Source organism: Electrona antarctica (genome assembly GCF_951216825.1).
Source record: "Electrona antarctica genome assembly, chromosome: 11".
In the NCBI taxonomy this organism is placed as follows: Eukaryota; Metazoa; Chordata; class Actinopteri; order Myctophiformes; family Myctophidae; genus Electrona; species Electrona antarctica.
This window is the reverse complement of record NC_136792.1, coordinates 18973148-18993802: the sequence shown is the minus strand read 5'-3', so window position 1 is coordinate 18993802 and position 20655 is coordinate 18973148. Positions and strand designations below refer to the sequence as shown.

Here is a 20655-nt window from a genome sequence, read left to right as displayed (position 1 = left end):
CTTTGAAATGTTTTGTAGTTTCTGAGTTATTTAAGTTAAACGCCCAATGCATTCCCAATGGCAATCGCACAAACTTTGGCATGCTACTTCAGCATGGGGGTCAATGGCAGATTTTGGCAAGTAATGATTTGAGTGGGGTTTGAACCCACAATCTCCAGGTCATGCAGCCAGTGTGCTAAGTTACTGATCTACTTGCTACCTGCCACAACACAGTTTGCTGTTCCCTTTGAGTACAACATTGATACAAAAATAAAATACAAAAAATAAAATAACAGGAGATTTGTCTATTGTTTCTTTTGCTGTTGTTTATCTCTAGACGTTCGAATGTTTATGAACCACAATGGAAACAAGTCTCTGGCTCTTCTGTCATTATCTATTCTGCCTTTTAAGAACAGCATGCACAGTGGCTCACTGGGTACAGAGCCTGCCTGGGAATCAGGAGGCTGCAGGTTCAAGTCCTGCCTCTGACTTAGTGTCCCAAAATCTTGAAAATATGACAAACCATGGACTATAGTATGTCGATTTTTCATGATTTTCATCTTTTTTTCAAATCCTCCAAAATCATTAAAAACGACATGCTATAGTATGCCGTCCGAAACCATGAACTATAGTATGTCGTTTTTTCATGATTTTCATCTTTTTTTCAAATAGTCCAAAATCACGAAAAACGACATGCTATAGTATGCCGTCCGAAAAAAAATATAACTTTGGCATGCTACTAGTCCTACATACTTACACCTAGAATCCCCATTCAAACCTATTTAGGTTCATCTTACGGTGGACATGTTTGCCTGAAAAGGAATCTTTGAAATGTTTCATAGTTTTAGAAATATAGTGCTTTAAATGTGAGAAATGTATAATGGCAGATAGTGGCACGTCAAAATCACTTTCACCTAGAAACTCCATTCACACGTTTTATAATTCAGCTTACTGTGGAGACAAATGCTGGAACTTTTTACTTTGAGATGTTTTGTAGTTTCTGAGTTATTTAAGTTAAACGCCCAATGCATTCCCAATGGCAATAGCACAAACTTTGGCATGCTACTAGTCCTACATACTTACACCTAGAAACCCCATTCAAACCTATTTAGGTTCATCTTACGGTGGACATGTTTGCCTGAAAAGGAATCTTTGAAATGTTTCATCGTTTTAGAAATATAGTGCTTTCAAATTTGAGACATTTACAATGGGGCTCAATGGCAGATATTGGCACGTCAAAAAAGCACTTTCACCTAGAAACTCCATTCACACTTTTTATAATTCAGCTTTCTGTGGAGACAAATGCTGGAACTTTTTACTTTGAAATGTTTTGTAATTTCTGAGTTATTTAAGTTAAACGCCCAATGCATTCCCAATGGCAATAGCACAAACTTTGGCATGCTACTAGTCCTACATACTTACACCTAGAAACCCCATTCAAACCTATTTAGGTTCATCTTATGGTGGACATGTTTGCCTGAAAAGGAATCTTTGAAATGTTTTATCGTTTTAGAAATATAGTGCTTTCAAATTTGAGACATTTACAATGGGGCTCAATGGCAGATATTGGCACGTCAAAAAAGCACTTTCACCTAGAAACTCCATTCACACTTTTTATAATTCAGCTTTCTGTGGAGACACATGCTGGAACTTTTTACTTTGAAATGTTTTGTAGTTTCTGAGTTATTTAAGTTAAACGCCCAATGCATTCCCAATGGCAATAGCACAAACTTTGGCATGCTACTAGTCCTACATACTTACACCTAGAAACCCCATTCCAACCTATTTAGGTTCATCTTACGGTGGACATGTTTGCCTGAAAAGGAATCTTTGAAATGTTTCATCGTTTTAGAAATATAGTGCTTTCAAATTTGAGACATTTACAATGGGGCTCAATGGCAGATATTGGCACGTCAAAAAAGCACTTTCACCTAGAAACTCCATTCACACGTTTTATAATTCAGCTTACTGTGGAGACACATGCTGGAACTTTTTACTTTGAAATGTTTTGTAGTTTCTGAGTTATTTAAGTTAAACGCCCAATGCATTCCCAATGGCAATAGCACAAACTTTGGCATGCTACTAGTCCTACATACTTACACCTAGAAACCCCATTCAAACCTATTTAGGTTCATCTTACGGTGGACATGTTTGCCTGAAAAGGAATCTTTGAAATGTTTCATCGTTTTAGAAATATAGTGCTTTCAAATTTGAGACATTTACAATGGGGCTCAATGGCAGATATTGGCACGTCAAAAAAGCACTTTCACCTAGAAACTCCATTCACACTTTTTATAATTCAGCTTTCTGTGGAGACACATGCTGGAACTTTTTACTTTGAAATGTTTTGTAGTTTCTGAGTTATTTAAGTTAAACGCCCAATGCATTCCCAATGGCAATAGCACAAACTTTGGCATGCTACTAGTCCTACATACTTACACCTAGAAACCCCATTCCAACCTATTTAGGTTCATCTTACGGTGGACATGTTTGCCTGAAAAGGAATCTTTGAAATGTTTCATCGTTTTAGAAATATAGTGCTTTCAAATTTGAGACATTTACAATGGGGCTCAATGGCAGATATTGGCACGTCAAAAAAGCACTTTCACCTAGAAACTCCATTCACACGTTTTATAATTCAGCTTACTGTGGAGACACATGCTGGAACTTTTTACTTTGAAATGTTTTGTAGTTTCTGAGTTATTTAAGTTAAACGCCCAATGCATTCCCAATGGCAATAGCACAAACTTTGGCATGCTACTAGTCCTACATACTTACACCTAGAAACCCCATTCCAACCTATTTAGGTTCATCTTACGGTGGACATGTTTGCCTGAAAAGGAATCTTTGAAATGTTTCATCGTTTTAGAAATATAGTGCTTTCAAATTTGAGACATTTACAATGGGGCTCAATGGCAGATATTGGCACGTCAAAAAAGCACTTTCACCTAGAAACTCCATTCACACTTTTTATAATTCAGCTTTCTGTGGAGACACATGCTGGAACTTTTTACAATGAAATGTTTTGTAGTTTCTGAGTTATTTAAGTTAAACGCCCAATGCATTCCCAATGGCAATAGCACAAACTTTGGCATGCTACTAGTCCTACATACTTACACCTAGAAACCCCATTCAAACCTATTTAGGTTCATCTTATGGCGGACATGTTTGCCTGAAAAGGAATCTTTGAAATGTTTTATCGTTTTAGAAATATAGTGCTTTCAAATTTGAGACATTTACAATGGGGCTCAATGGCAGATATTGGCACGTCAAAAAAGCACTTTCACCTAGAAACTCCATTCACACTTTTTATAATTCAGCTTTCTGTGGAGACACATGCTGGAACTTTTTACTTTGAAATGTTTTGTAGTTTCTGAGTTATTTAAGTTAAACGCCCAATGCATTCCCAATGGCAAAAGCACAAACTTTGGCATGCTACTAGTCCTACATACTTACACCTAGAAACCCCATTCCAACCTATTTAGGTTCATCTTACGGTGGACATGTTTGCCTGAAAAGGAATCTTTGAAATGTTTCATCGTTTTAGAAATATAGTGCTTTCAAATTTGAGACATTTACAATGGGGCTCAATGGCAGATATTGGCACGTCAAAAAAGCACTTTCACTTAGAAACTCCATTCACACGTTTTATAATTCAGCTTTCTGTGGAGACACATGCTGGAACTTTTTACTTTGAAATGTTTTGTAGTTTCTGAGTTATTTAAGTTAAACGCCCAATGCATTCCCAATGGCAAAAGCACAAACTTTGGCATGCTACTAGTCCTACATACTTACACCTAGAAACCCCATTCCAACCTATTTAGGTTCATCTTACGGTGGACATGTTTGCCTGAAAAGGAATCTTTGAAATGTTTCATCGTTTTAGAAATATAGTGCTTTCAAATTTGAGACATTTACAATGGGGCTCAATGGCAGATATTGGCACGTCAAAAAAGCACTTTCACCTAGAAACTCCATTCACACTTTTTATAATTCAGCTTTCTGTGGAGACACATGCTGGAACTTTTTACTTTGAAATGTTTTGTAGTTTCTGAGTTATTTAAGTTAAACGCCCAATGCATTCCCAATGGCAATAGCACAAACTTTGGCATGCTACTACTACTAGTCCTACATACTTACACCTAGAAACCCCATTCAAACCTATTTAGGTTCATCTTATGGTGGACATGTTTGCCTGAAAAGGAATCTTTGAAATGTTTCATCGTTTTAGAAATATAGTGCTTTCAAATTTGAGACATTTACAATGGGGCTCAATGGCAGATATTGGCACGTCAAAAAAGCACTTTCACCTAGAAACTCCATTCACACTTTTTATAATTCAGCTTTCTGTGGAGACACATGCTGGAACTTTTTACTTTGAAATGTTTTGTAGTTTGAGTTATTTAAGTTAAACGCCCAATGCATTCCCAATGGCAATAGCACAAACCTTGGCATGCTACTAGTCCTACATACTTACACCTAGAAACCCCATTCAAACCTATTTAGGTTCATCTTACGGTGGACATGTTTGCCTGAAAAGGAATCTTTGAAATGTTTCATCGTTTTAGAAATATAGTGCTTTCAAATTTGAGACATTTACAATGGGGCTCAATGGCAGATATTGGCACGTCAAAAAAGCACTTTCACCTAGAAACTCCATTCACACTTTTTATAATTCAGCTTTCTGTGGAGACACATGCTGGAACTTTTTACTTTGAAATGTTTTGTAGTTTCTGAGTTATTTAAGTTAAACGCCAAATGCATTACCAATGGCAATAGCACAAACTTTGGCATGCTACTAGTCCTACATACTTACACCTAGAAACCCCATTCAAACCTATTTAGGTTCATCTTACGGTGGACATGTTTGCCTGAAAAGGAATCTTTGAAATGTTTCATCGTTTTAGAAATATAGTGCTTTCAAATTTGAGACATTTACAATGGGGCTCAATGGCAGATATTGGCACGTCAAAAAAGCACTTTCACCTAGAAACTCCATTCACACTTTTTATAATTCAGCTTTCTGTGGAGACACATGCTGGAACTTTTTACTTTGAAATGTTTTGTAGTTTCTGAGTTATTTAAGTTAAACGCCCAATGCATTCCCAATGGCAATAGCACAAACTTTGGCATGCTACTAGTCCTACATACTTACACCTAGAAACCCCATTCAAACCTATTTAGGTTCATCTTACGGTGGACATGTTTGCCTGAAAAGGAATCTTTGAAATGTTTCATCATTTTAGAAATATAGTGCTTTCAAATTTGAGACATTTACAATGGGGCTCAATGGCAGATATTGGCACGTCAAAAAAGCACTTTCACCTAGAAACTCCATTCACACTTTTTATAATTCAGCTTTCTGTGGAGACACATGCTGGAACTTTTTACTTTGAAATGTTTTTTAGTTTCTGAGTTATTTAAGTTAAACGCCCAATGCATTCCCAATGGCAATAGCACAAACTTTGGCATGCTACTAGTCCTACATACTTACACCTAGAAACCCCATTCAAACCTATTTAGGTTCATCTTATGGTGGACATGTTTGCCTGAAAAGGAATCTTTGAAATTTTTCATCGTTTTAGAAATATAGTGCTTTCAAATTTGAGACATTTACAATGGGGCTCAATGGCAGATATTGGCACGTCCAAAAAGCATTTCACCTAGAAACTCCATTCACACTTTTTATAATTCAGCTTTCTGTGGAGACACATGCTGGAACTTTTTACTTTGAAATGTTTTGTAGTTTCTGAGTTATTTAAGTTAAACGCCCAATGCATTCCCAATGGCAATAGCACAAACTTTGGCATGCTACTAGTCCTACATACTTACACCTAGAAACCCCATTCAAACCTATTTAGGTTCATCTTACGGTGGACATGTTTGCCTGAAAAGGAATCTTTGAAATGTTTCATCGTTTTAGAAATATAGTGCTTTCAAATTTGAGACATTTACAATGGGGCTCAATGGCAGATATTGGCACGTCAAAAAAGCACTTTCACCTAGAAACTCCATTCACACTTTTTATAATTCAGCTTTCTGTGGAGACACATGCTGGAACTTTTTACTTTGAAATGTTTTGTAGTTTCTGAGTTATTTAAGTTAAACGCCCAATGCATTCCCAATGGCAATAGCACAAACTTTGGCATGCTACTAGTCCTACATACTTACACCTAGAAACCCCATTCAAACCTATTTAGGTTCATCTTACGGTGGACATGTTTGCCTGAAAAGGAATCTTTGAAATGTTTCATCGTTTTAGAAATATAGTGCTTTCAAATTTGAGACATTTACAATGGGGCTCAATGGCAGATATTGGCACGTCAAAAAAGCACTTTCACCTAGAAACTCCATTCACACTTTTTATAATTCAGCTTTCTGTGGAGACACATGCTGGAACTTTTTACTTTGAAATGTTTTTTAGTTTCTGAGTTATTTAAGTTAAACGCCCAATGCATTCCCAATGGCAATAGCACAAACTTTGGCATGCTACTAGTCCTACATACTTACACCTAGAAACCCCATTCAAACCTATTTAGGTTCATCTTATGGTGGACATGTTTGCCTGAAAAGGAATCTTTGAAATTTTTCATCGTTTTAGAAATATAGTGCTTTCAAATTTGAGACATTTACAATGGGGCTCAATGGCAGATATTGGCACGTCCAAAAAGCATTTCACCTAGAAACTCCATTCACACTTTTTATAATTCAGCTTTCTGTGGAGACACATGCTGGAACTTTTTACTTTGAAATGTTTTGTAGTTTCTGAGTTATTTAAGTTAAACGCCCAATGCATTCCCAATGGCAATAGCACAAACTTTGGCATGCTACTAGTCCTACATACTTACACCTAGAAACCCCATTCAAACCTATTTAGGTTCATCTTACGGTGGACATGTTTGCCTGAAAAGGAATCTTTGAAATGTTTCATCGTTTTAGAAATATAGTGCTTTCAAATTTGAGACATTTACAATGGGGCTCAATGGCAGATATTGGCACGTCAAAAAAGCACTTTCACCTAGAAACTCCATTCACACTTTTTATAATTCAGCTTTCTGTGGAGACACATGCTGGAACTTTTTACTTTGAAATGTTTTGTAGTTTCTGAGTTATTTAAGTTAAACGCCCAATGCATTCCCAATGGCAATAGCACAAACTTTGGCATGCTACTTCAGAATGGGGGTCAATGGCAGATTTTGGCAAGTAATGATTTGAGTGGGGTTTGAACCCACAATCTCCAGGTCATGCAGCCAGTGTGCTAAGTTACTGATCTACTTGCTACCTGCCACAACACAGTCTGCTGTTCCCTTTGAGTACAACATTGATACAAAAATAAAATACAAAAAATAAAATAACAGGAGATTTGTCTATTGTTTCTTTTGCTGTTGTTTATCTCTAGACGTTCGAATGTTTATGAACCACAATGGAAACAAGTCTCTGGCTCTTCTGTCATTATCTATTCTGCCTTTTAAGAACAGCATGCACAGTGGCTCACTGGGTACAGAGCCTGCCTGGGAATCAGGAGGCTGCAGGTTCAAGTCCTGCCTCTGACATAGTGTCCCAAAATCATGAAAATATGACAAACCATGGAAAATTATAACTTTGGCATGCTACTAGTCCTATACTTACACCTAGTATGTCGTTTTTTCATGATTTTCGTCTTTTTTTCAAATCCTCCAAAATCATGAAAAACGACATGCTATAGTATGCCGTCCGAAAAAAATTATAACTTTGGCATGCTACTAGTCCTATACTTACACCTAGAATCCCCATTCAAACCTATTTAGGTTCATCTTACGGTGGACATGTTTGCCTGAAAAGGAATCTTTGAAATGTTTCATAGTTTTAGAAATATAGTGCTTTAAATGTGAGAAATGTATAATGGCAGATAGTGGCACGTCAAAATCACTTTCACCTAGAAACTCCATTCACACGTTTTATAATTCAGCTTACTGTGGAGACACATGCTGGAACTTTTTACTTTGAAATGTTTTGTAGTTTCTGAGTTATTTAAGTTAAACGCCCAATGCATTCCCAATGGCAATAGCACAAACTTTGGCATGCTACTAGTCCTACATACTTACACCTAGAAACCCCATTCCAACCTATTTAGGTTCATCTTACGGTGGACATGTTTGCCTGAAAAGGAATCTTTGAAATGTTTCATAGTTTTAGAAATATAATGCTTTAAATGTGATACATTTATAATGGGGCTCAATGGCAGCTCTATGGCACGTCAAAAAGTCACTTTCACCTAGAAACTCCATTCACACTTTTTATAATTCAGCTTACTGTGGGCACACATGCTGGAACTTTTTACTTATTGAGTTATTTAATTTAAACGCCCAATGCATTCTCAATTGCAATAGCACAAACTTTGGCATTCTTTTAGTCCTACATACCTAGAAACCCCATTCCAACCTATTTATTCTGGGGCGACTGTGGCTCAAGAGGTAGAGCAGGTCGTCCAATGATCCATGGGTCGGCGGTTCGAATCCTGGCTCCTCCTGACATGTCGAAGTGTCCTTGGGCAAGACACTGAACCCCAAATTGCTCCCGATGGTTGGTACCTTGCATGGTGTCTGCTGCAATCGGTGTATGAATATGTGTGTGAATGGGTGAATCTAATGCACAATCTATGTAAAGCACCTTGGATAAAGGCGCTATATAAATGCACCATTTACCATTTAATCTTACGGTGGACATGTTTCATAGTTTCATAGTTTTAGAAATATAGTGCTTTCAAATTCGATACATTTATAATGGCGCTCAATGGCAGCTCTATAGGCAGATTACATTCAGTAATAAACTGGGAAAAAAAATATTTTGTTGTCAAAAGTCCCTCTTTGCTGACACACTGGTGTCTTTCAATTTCATGGATATTTTGTTTTCTCATGTCAGCAGTTTACTCGCTATAAGTAAGTGATGACAGAAACTAGATGATTGCTATAGCCACTGTCTTGTAACCTCACTGAAGTATCCTTGTGTCATATTGGATATACAGTTGGAGGCCATCAATATTGTCCTTTTCTTTTTGCTGAGGTTTGCGTGATCTGCGCAAAAGGACAGTTAACCCATTTTGGGCGGGAACCCCTTTTGGTGTTTTAAACATTATGTTATAATTTAGCTATTGAAAAATAGCAGATCTACAAGCTCATAGCGCGCCACCGAGTGGCGCGCTACGAGCTTGTAGGTCTGCTATTTTTGAAAAATCGTGAAAATATTTATTTCAGAAAACTGGAAAATTTTGAGATCAGGCCTAAACGGGTCAAATAATAAGGGACAATATCGGTGGCACCCAACTGTATAATTCCACCATTGGTTTTAGTTTTCCTCTGTGGCACTGAACGTATTTATTGGATGACATGGAACTCTCACATTGTGAATAATGGATACTAGGCTACTAATGGAATTGGCATATATTTGATTGGCTACCACAGACAGAGAACAGGCAAGGACGATGGTTCCCACCTTAAAAGGTTTAGCTGCTGAGTTACACTGAAGCCATTCAGGTAAATCTGCATGTGATGAATGAAATGACACTGAGGTTAATGGCAGCGATGCCTTTCAATAATAGCTATGATAAAAGTGTCAATACATGTAACATAATATACCATTTCAATATCTCCAGAACTATTTATGACCCTGAAATCATTTCTGCATTGCATTCCTGAGACTCGAATATAGGTTTTCTCAACTGGGGTGGTACAGAGAAGTTTGGGAGGCGCTGAAAGCAATATGTTTTAAAGGGGGCGCTAGCTAGGATACTGATATGACACTGACATGATAATGACGTTGTCCATACTCACCTTGTCCATACGGACATGATACTGACCATGATCCTGATATGATATCGACATGATACTGACTGTGACACTTATATGATACTATTATTATATGATACTGAAATGATATACTGACCATGATACCACGCTGGGCACTCAACCTACAATATTGAATGCCTAAATGGAAGTGCTGGAATTTGGCGGAAGTGGAATAATGACAACTTCCAGGAAATGCTGGAAGACCCACTTCTGGCTAGGCACTCTCTTAGGTTGTGACCAGGCTTTTCTCTTTGCAGATGAGGAAGGCTGGGATCGAGGCTACCATGATACTGATCCAGGCCTGACATTCCTGTGACAGGGCCTGACATTCCTGAGACATCGCTGACAGGTTTAATGTAAAATGTAAAATTTGGAAATCGATGAGATGTTTTCTAAATTATATAAGGAACACAATACACAATAAAAATAAGGCTTACATTTCAATTGGATCTAGGGGGCGGTAAGGGACCTGGATATTGGATAGAGGGCACTGGCCCAAAAAGGTTGAGAAACACTGCCCTAATGAATCTGGAATAAATAAAATCATAATGTTAATTTAGTTAGGGAGGCATGTGATTATGATTATTGCTTTTAAAATCTCTTTCCATGACAAATGACAGAGAACATGTAGTTTGAACTTTTTTATTCATCCTTTTTTTTTAGTTCTTTTTACTTTTTTGTTTTACGAAACAAATGTTTGCAGATGTCCTATGAATAAACAACAGCACCCCTTCTCCTTAGAACGAGGATTCAGCACCCCTCTCCTTCCAAGAAAAGAGACTCTCCTTGCCCAATCACCACCTCTCCAGATTCACAAAGTGACTCCTATTTCATGTATGTAACATTCGTTTAAGTGCATTAGTAGACAGTGTAACTTTTTTTTCTTTTTTTTTAATATGTGCAATAGCTGGGAACTACGGCTGATGTGAAAAATATATTTACATTGCAGCTATGATCCACATTAACTGTCTTAACCATCACTTAAGCTAGCATCAGAACCGGAGAGGGAGACAATCACAACATGAGGAGTCTCCTTTCAAACACCGCCATCTTAAAACAGCATTACCTACATCATTATCATCATCATCATCATCATCATCATCATCATCATCATCATCAAGATTAACTAGACTCTTTAGTCGTACCTTTTATCCTCCAGTAAGACAAAAAGGTTAGAATAGATAGAATGGTTTAAAATAAAGTTTAGTGATTGTGCTTTTAAAACCAAAGTAAAACAAGTAACAAACATTGACGACAACACAGAACATAACAGTGCATTACAAAAACAAACAACAACAAACAAACAAAATCCCAAAGTGGCACTTTCTTGGGGTGGCTAAATAATATAGCAATTTACAACATGGATGGAAATGATAAAATAATTATATTTACTGGCATAATAAAATTATAATTCGCAAAATAAAACAAAGGGAGACAAATTTGAGGTACCACAATGGGTGAATAAACAAAAGGACATCATGTATACACGTATATTTACAAGACAGTCCACCCCTCTCTGCTTGCAGCTATTTATTACAGTAACATCTGACTGTATGGGCTCTCCAAACTTCTTGTGGATGCAAGCTGAGTCATGTCAATGTCTGGAGTACAATTTTACTCCATATTGCATTGGAATAAAACATAAATATACTACTGCGTATTTTGCTTTGACTCCACCGTTCTTTTATTCCCTGTCAGTCACTTTTTTATTTTCTTTTTAAATGGACATAGAAAATGATAAGTTAGAAAAAAGAAACAAAAGAAAACAAAAAAACAATTGGTCTGTTTTCCAGATGTAGAGATCGAAACACTATTGACGTACAGTATGAAGTCAGCCAACATGATGGTGAAATACTGAGATATTTAAAATTGTAAGAGAAACAATGGTGCTCCGTTCTCAGGACAGTTCCTGACAGTTCCTCCTGGCTATTCTTCAGCTTTCCACCATCTGTCAAACCACAGAACAAAACACAGCAGTTATTTCAATTGTGCATTCATCATTCATTGACTGCAAGTTGTGAGAAAACTGCCAAACGCAACGCTGTTAAAGCAGTGGTTCACAGAAAAGGGGACCGGGACCCCCATGGGGTCCTTGAGGGGGTTCCAGGGGTTCGCCAGCTAAATGAGTTATTTTAGCATTAAATAAACAAAAATAAATTGGTACCATTTAAAAAATAAAAATAAAATAATATATTATCCAGGAGCCCTGACATGAAAACAAACCACTGTGTCAAAGAATATCAATCCAGAAATATCTCCATATTTCAACAATTTGTGTTTTAAACTTGACTTAAACTTTGTCTTACAAGACTGTCAAGCAAAAGTAGTGAAACTAGCCGATCTACAAGCCCACAATGTGTCGGATTACGACGCGGTGTGAGCTTGGAGATTGCTATTTTCACTATTTCTGATATATATTTTTTTCACCGTTGATGGCATTCAGTACCTCAAGCTCTTCATCTCCTGTCTGGAAGGCCCCTGTGGTGTTGAGCCCCATGTCTGTGGGGTTCCTGCGGCCCCCTGGACAACCCTCTCCTCTCCGTCTGCCCCCCGACCCCCGGGAGGACATGGAACTGGAAGAGCTTGGGTCCCGAGGACTGTTCACTGTTGGGAACTGGGGCCGGCAGTAGGGCAGAATGTCCTCTGAACCTGGGCGACACAAGTAAACCAACCATGACTTTGTAGTTAACGTATGATAACAAACATGTATGTATGTATATATATATATATATATATATATATATTGGTAGGCTGCAGATAACCAACACATCATCATAGCCAACACAAAATGTATGCTTAACAACAACATAAATATCGGCTACTGCCATGTCATTATTTGCCAATACCGATATTGACCGATAACGCAAATATCAGCCGATAGCGATATGTGGCCGATACATTGGTGCATGCAAACTGTGCTGTGTTGTACCTGGGTGCTGGCGAGCCTTGTTGCCGGCGCTGCCCTCATGTTTATTCCCTTTTCCTCCATGTGCCGTCTTCTGTCTCTCCTGAGCCTCTCTCCGCTCAGATGAACTGGTCCGTGGGTCTGATCCCTCTCTGGGCCGATATCCCCCTGATCCGCCCCTCTTGTCCCTGCTCTCACTCCCCTTGGGGGACAGCATTCCCCGACCTTCGAGGACTGACTTGGAGGGGTGTGTAGGGGACTTAAGCCCGGCTGGAGGCGGAATGGGAGGAGGTGGAAGATCTGAAGGATAAACACAGGAAATAAAGTAAGATGAACCCCAGGGATCAAAAGAGTGTGGCTTTATTACCAGGCGTTATTGCCTGGCACAGCAGATCATGGATGTGTGTACTTTGAGGATCTTCTAATGTGTACGATGTGTCACTCAGTTGTCTCACACCTGCAAGGTGACATACAAACACAGCTGCGGTGTGTGTACATCCACTCAGGGTCGTGCGCACATCCGAGCTGAAAGGAAACCGCTCCCAACACAGAGTAAACAGAGCGGATGACATTGGAGGAGCAGAATCCGGGGAGAGAGAATTACGAAATTTGAGTTAAGAAAGGCAAGGGAGGAGAAGGAACCAGTGAGCAGAGAGGAGTGGGGACAGAGGAGAGTGTGACGGTCAGCAGCTGGCTCCGTGACCCGCTCCACTTCCCCTGTCGATGAATCAATGCTGCCTGTCCTTGAGCCATTATTCATACGACGCCAAGCATCGGGCCGCAAGAGCACTTCACACAGCCGTCTACACATAAACGTAAATGCATAGAGAGAAACGCCTGGTCTCTCCTTCCAATGACTGCGATCGATGGCTTCGCATCTTCTAAACAGCTTGCAAACGTGAATGATAATGTTGTCGGTGGCCTGGCACCGTAATCAACACCAGATTGGAAAGTTAGTGAACATAGCGAGCGCTGCCGTTCACACCCAGCATCCTGAAGGCCACGGTAAACATTTTCAACATGTGTCGGACCAGCAAAGACTTTTAGCGGAATCAAAATAGTTTATTTGCTTTTTGCATGCTTAGGGCTAAAGGGGGACGGTGACGGGACTCTGTGTCTTGGCATTGGGCTACAAACTAGTAGCTTTAATGCACCTTCCTGATTATCCTCCACCTTCATCCACCCCTCCTGAATACAAAATGGGCCAGTCAATATCATCCGGCAGAGGGGCGTCTGCAGTTTTTTAATATCACTGCTGCCTCCTGGGTCCTGCTTTGAGTCGATCAATGCCACTGTCTGTGAGATATAGCACACTACAGGGGAGGAGTGAACAACAGTCAGATTTATGAGGGAATATAGGAAAGGACAGAGTTCGAGTCTGTATAGCATCTCGGATGCTGCCAGGGAGGGTGTATCAGGGGCTACTGTCAGACTGCCGATCGCTACAGTATGCCGCTTATACATTTTCCTGATTCGTTACCTTTGACAAGGAGGTTATGTTTACGTCCCTGACTCCCTGTTTGTCTGTGAATGCAGAATGAAATATCTCATGCGGTAATGAGTGAATTCTCAACCAGCTGCTCTGGACAATAAGATTGACACATCACATTCACAAATAAAAGTGGGCAGAATTCTTATTTGTGGAGGCTCGCCAGTATTGCAGTTAAAAATAAGTAAAATAACTACTAAAACAGAAAATAATGTCAGACACATAAGCTATAGCCATTTTAAAAATGTGTGGAGTCATAAGATAAATGTATAAAAGGAGCATTGATATTAAGACACAGTTCAGTTTGAGCAAGGGTAATTTCTCAAGAACAGATTCTGTCCTGCACTACCGAATCTGTCAGCAAGGCCATTCAGAATGTGTATACACTGTTGATAGTGGGAATGAAAACACAGGCACACCACAGGAAGTGGAGGGCTGAGTCCGGGCCAAACGGGCCAACTTCCTGTTATCCACATTGTACTGGGGCCACGCCCCCAGAGGCAAATTCAAAGGAAACAAACAGCAGAGGGTGTTGTTTTTGATTTTTTTTGCCAATGGGTTCTCAGATTGGAGCAAGGGTGACAGGCTTAGCTCTTATTCAGCAGTCTGATTGTTGCTAGCTAAAAAAGTATATCTAACCATGCTGCATTCCTGAGCTTGAGAGGAGCTAAACGATAAGAGGCGACACTTCTGCTGGTTTTGAAGCACGATAACTTACACAATAACTTATTTGATATTATGATTGTATGATTTTGCTTCTCAAGCTGTGGTGGCTTAATCAAAGTAAAAGATCCGATCCCCCCCCATATAAGGAAATTATTTCAAAGGTCATTATGCTGCCTTGGCTTTCTAGTTTTTTAAAGGAATCAGCAAAGACTGGAACAGAGGCAGGCAGACATTAGCGATTCATGTGACTCATGTGGGGAAGGAAATATAACCTGGGTGTCTCCAAACAAGTGTGAAATGAGTAGGTCAAAAAGGGGTAAGAGGAGATAGCAGGTGGGAGTGAGGGCATGCTTCCTAAGCTGGCTCCACTTGTCTCGCTTCCATTTTATTGCCCTCTTAACTGCTGGTATTTATGTGTATTTATGCCTGTGTTGGGTAGTTTCACTCTGACCTCCACGTGGAAGGACTTCATAAGGAGTAAATCAGGGGGTGGAGGAGGGAACTAAACTAAAATCATTTACATGAGGATATGAATAAAGGTGATAAATTGTGTCTGAGCATTTGTATAGGCTCAATGGTTTCCCTTTTTTCTTTTTCTTTTTAAATTCTGCCTCACTTTACATTCCTGTAAATGTCCTTGCCTCGCCCGTCACCTCCTGACCACCTGACCACACATGGGTGTAGCTGTGGCTAGGATGGGGGTTGGGCAGACAGACAGAGGCAATATACTCCAAATGAAAAACAATCCATTCAGATCAAATGCAATCAGCAGGAGGACGGACGGTTGGAGAGACAAGGCTGGAGAGCCTCCGTCCATCCCCTCTCTCTACGAACAAAGATGGAGGACAAGCAGAGAGCTGGAGGAGAGAATGGAGAGGGATGGAGAGGTCACTTCAAAGGGAGGGGCAGCGGATGGGAGAGAGGCAGGAGGGAAGGATGATGGTGAGAGGACGGTGGAGGATGGGATGGTGTGGGGGGATGGTAAGGATTTTTCTGCAGTGATATAGCTTGTCTGGCTCCCAGTGAGCTGGATATTAAATCTCCTGTCAAGTGCTTCCAACTCACAAGGACACCTGACACTAAGAGGGGAGCCAGCACCATGGAATGCACAATGTGTATGACACACACACACACACACACACACACACACACACACACACACACACACACACACACACACACACACACACACACACACACACACACACACACACACACACACACACACACACACACACACACACACACAGTCTCTAACACATAATATATACGCGAGGTCGTGTGCACGCATCCGCCTCCTTGGCGGCAGACTGCTGGGCGAGCGCTGACGCTTTGGCATGGGGGGTCAGATCAACATGGAATGAATTCTGTACTGGCCATATAAGGAGCATGTCTTGAGTGTACAGGGTTTGATGAGGTCAGATCAACATATGGAATGTCAGAACAGGTCAGCTCCATATATGTAGATCTAAGGGTGGTAGTGGGGACATTCTCTTGAGTGTACAGGGTTTGATGAGGCCTGCACTAATAACTTAACCGTCTAGAGTTTGAATGGACAGGTATCAGTCAAAAGGGAGACATCGAAGAGGATGGATGGATGGGGAAGGATCAATATATGGAATGTTAGAACCTGTTCTGGCATTCCATATGGGCTTCCATATGGTCTTAATTGCGACAGCAGATCGCATCAGATGTCAGTGTAGTGATGTCACGAAACCTGGGCACCATATATGGGGGCTTTCCCATGTATGGGGATTTTGAGTGATACACTGACACAACTTTATGAAAAGAGCTTTACAAAACCTCTAACACAAAGGAAAAAAGGAGTGGCTTTACATTTGTATTCATATATATACATATATAGACTCATGCTGATAAACCTACACATTGTTTGCTTAACCTCCAACACTAAACCTTTTCTCTACTGTACAATGTCACCCCCAGTGTTTTGTTTATGCTCATCTCCCGTAGAGTAGAGGGTGGCACTTCAATATGAGCGTCAGAGCACCTGGATCAATTTCATTAGTGGCTGGAGTGGAGAGACAGCCCAGTGTCAGCAGAGCCTGGCTAGGCAGAACTCCCCTGAGACAGCCCCCCCCCGTTGCTGCGCCATGCCCCTGGCCCCTAGCCCACCACAAGCCTGCTCAGCACCACCGCAGATTAGAAGTGATGCCACGCATGCACACACGGGGGGAAGATGATTAAAACTCTGGCTTACGACACAGACATACTCAGTCATTTGTGGACAGCGCATGGTGCTACTAAAGGGTGAGCCATAGATGTACATTGCTGCCCATCTGGCTTCTTTCAGGGTACAGCCAAGTATGTTGTTATGCTACCAGTTCCTCTTTAAGCTTGCAAGCACTGCAAAGTTATTGATTCTTCCATGTTGTAGTCTGTTAACAAATATGTAAACAACAACAGTTTATTGATGGTCCAAGATGGAAATCTGCAACAGAGGGACAAATGTGTATCCATGTTTCTAGGGTTGTAAAAAGAACCATTGGAAAAGCCCTAGCACATTCAGATGAATAATTGTCCACCACATAGAACTGCACTGACACTGTCTGCAGTAATGTAAATTACGAAAATAAATGAAGTGTACCCTCGTTGTAGGCTTCACGTCTCAGCTGGTTCCCTGGGAGGCCTACAGGATGTTGTTTTTGCTTCTTAGGAGGCCTCTTTTGTATGACCGCCGTGCTCATGTTACTGTCTGTAGACACCGGGCTGCCTGGTCGGTGGCCGGAGGCATTCATTGGGTACTGGATTCGTGCTGGAAAAACAATTAAACAAAAATGCAAGTTTATTTCACCAATAACTATAAATGTTCCTGAGAGGAGATTATGTGGTACAAAAGTGGCAAGTCCCACACTCCTTACCCATGGGTCCAGCCATCTCCTGACCCTGCGTGTTGGGATACTTGGCCACTTTGAGGCCTGCGTACTCTGCAGCTGCGGCGACGGCCTGGGCGAAGTCGGCGTCTGTGAAGAAGGAGCCGTCCGACGAGCTAACGGCGCTGGACCTCCCCGACGAGACGTTGTCCTCCTCGGAGGCCGAGCCCCAGCCGTTGATCATGGAGCCCGTGACCGAGCTCTCCAGGTCGCCCACGCTGGACGCTGGCGTCTGCTGCTCGAGCCCCCGCAGAAGCAGCCTCCGCGGGTGCATCTGGGGGTGAGGGGGGTGGGCGTGGGGGTGGGTGTGGTGGTGGTGGTGGTGGTGCACCTTGGCCACCTCTGCGTCGGTCTCATCGCCTTCCTCCTCCTCCTCCTCTTCCTCCAGCATCTCCTCCTCCCCCTCCTCCTCCATGCCGTCTGTGTCCAGGGCCATGGGGCTGGAGATGTAGCCGTACGTGTGTGAGGGAGACAGCGGTCTGGGTGGAGGTGGGGGGCTCGCGCCGTGGCGCCTGGGGAAAATGAGCATTCTGTCAATACTGGTTAATTTAACATGCAATGAATATCAAACACCTTTTCATTACATGCTTTGGGTGTCACTGTTGCAGGGGATCACGAAAGACATGCATTTTCGTCAAAAACTAAAAGCCTCAACATGCAAAGATGTATGGTAGGTCTCACAAACTTCAGAAAGGGACAGGGACAGTCCCTCAGTTTCAGCATTTTATTTTGGCCAGGAAAAACGACTCAACATTCATCAGAGGAATTGTTGTATTGCATGCAATGCAACCAAACTATTTGTAAGATATTTTTAGGTAATTCTCAAGCCTTTATAGAGAGAAATGGGGAAGGACATGCAGCAAAGGGCCACAGATCAGATTCGAACCGGGTTGCACAATGACTGAGCCTTAATGGTATGTGCTCTACCAGACAGCCAAACTCTTATGCATCCTCAAAGAATTTAAATTTGTACATTCTCAGGGGTTTACTGTGCACATTGAATCACAGGTGAGCTGTGCAAACCTGCGCTCGTGGCTGTCGGACGTGTCCTGCAGCATGGGCTGCATCTCCTCCTGTGGCGAGGGCGTGAGGGTGGCTGTGGACTGGTGACTGTAGGACACAGCGGCGGGGGAGGACGCCGCTCCACGGACAGGCGGGGTGGGTCCCCTCTCCATCTCCTCCTCCTCCTCCAGGTCGTCTGGCTGCAGGTACATGCGGGAGGGGGGCATGGCGCACTGCATGTCTGGATCGTAGCTGTCCACATGGAGAAACAAGGCATGTTACAGAACTGTTCATATCACTCACTGGAAACAGGGAAATAATTGACTAAATATCCATGTTGTCTTCCTGTCAAGGTTTGACGTGTATCTAGTATCAATGTATTTAAACCCTTGGGGTGGATGCCCGCAATGAATGAAAGGAGAAAAACAAATGTAAGGAGAATGGAATAATATTAAAAAGCTGTGCATTAACATGTGTGTGCGCACGTGCACATATCTCACCTCTCATCCATGGACAGAGAGTACTCTTCTGTGTTCCGACATGGGGGTGGGTTGGCAGGGGGAGGGGGCAGAAGGTCAGCCCAGTTCATTGTGCTCTGTTTGGGTAGTTTAGGGGTGCGCACTCCCTTCTTCTGTCCCTGTCCCTGACTCCCTGCTCAGAAAAGAGAGAATTGTTCAGCCACAGACTACTCAATACACTGAAAAGTCCTCAGTGTTCATTTAACTCTGAGAGTGTACACATGGAAACAAATGGACTCCTAAGGGTCCATTTCATTCCATCCTATATTAAAATTGGCTTAAGGAAGGAGCGGCCGGCCACCCGGCCAGCTGACGGGCAGGCGTTCCATGTCGTCACTCATGTCACCATGACTCAGGCATAACCATAAGGAGGTATGACGTAGGTGTGAGGGCCGCGTACTGGCACGAACCCCAGAATCTCTAGTCTGTAATATTCTCTACAAACACATCCGTTTCTAATGTCTATGAAACTGCTACAGAAATGTATTAAAAATATATATAAATTAAAAGACAGCAGATCATGAAACATACATTTTGCAAAAAAGGTTTCCATGGAAAAAAATAAAAAATGTACAGATGACAGCTTTATCCCTAATGGAAGCTTGTCTTTATGCGTGTGCTAAAATGTATGAATGTTCTGTACTGTACTTATGAATTTGTAGTTAACCCATTCTGGGCGGGAACCCCTTTTGGTGTTTTAAGCGTTACGTTAAACTTTAGCTATTGAAAAATAGCAGATCTATAAGCTCATAGCGCGTCACCGAGTGGCGCGCTATGAACTTGTAGGTCTGCTATTTTTTTTAAATCGTTAAAATGTGCCTCAAATCTTTCAGAAAATTGTCATGATTTAGAAAACATTTTTTTTTTTTTAATTCGACGTCAGGCCTGAATGGATTAATGGCATGGATGCCATCAAAAACAGTAATCTTTCAACGCTAAATGTTAACCGGTGCCAAGAGAAAAAGAGAAAGGGGGGGGGGCAATTAAAGCATTGGAATTGCGAGCCAATGGGCTGTAAGGCACATGGAGCACTTTAAAGGCTCCTGTTTAATGACTCACACATCAAACGCAATATAAGAATGGATCCCTGGCATTAAGGTGGCAGTGTTGCATGCTGTCTGCAAGGTGCAATCATTTGTCCTTGTCTGCACACTTCGGAGCTCTGTTGAAATTATACTCCCCAGCCAGAATAAAAAATGATGTCAATTAATGACTGCATCACAAGCTAAAGCAATCACAAACATTATGAAATGATATAGTCAAAAAGCCAATTGAATGCAAAATTGTATGCAAAACAAAAAGGATCTTGCACTTATTCTTGCTTACATGTTTAGGGATACTGATGCACATGCACATTTCCATGGCTGGCATGCATCTCCTG

General features: G+C 41.3%; 1 protein-coding gene across 1 annotated transcript in view; it reads right to left on the bottom strand.

The window, feature by feature from the left end:
• Positions 1 to 10431: 10431 nt before the first annotated feature.
• robo1 (roundabout, axon guidance receptor, homolog 1) overlaps positions 10432 to 20655 on the bottom strand; it is a 258413-nt gene continuing 248189 nt past the window's right edge. The window contains exons 25-31 of the mRNA XM_079513570.1: positions 19257 to 19407; positions 18778 to 19008; positions 17743 to 18266; positions 17469 to 17636; positions 12733 to 13008; positions 12250 to 12452; positions 10432 to 11751 (exon numbers count right to left, since the gene is read on the bottom strand). Of these exons, the coding sequence (XP_079369696.1) occupies positions 11737 to 11751; positions 12250 to 12452; positions 12733 to 13008; positions 17469 to 17636; positions 17743 to 18266; positions 18778 to 19008; positions 19257 to 19407 (1568 nt within the window). The 3' untranslated portion in view covers positions 10432 to 11736. The remainder of the gene's footprint in view (positions 11752 to 12249; positions 12453 to 12732; positions 13009 to 17468; positions 17637 to 17742; positions 18267 to 18777; positions 19009 to 19256; positions 19408 to 20655) is intronic.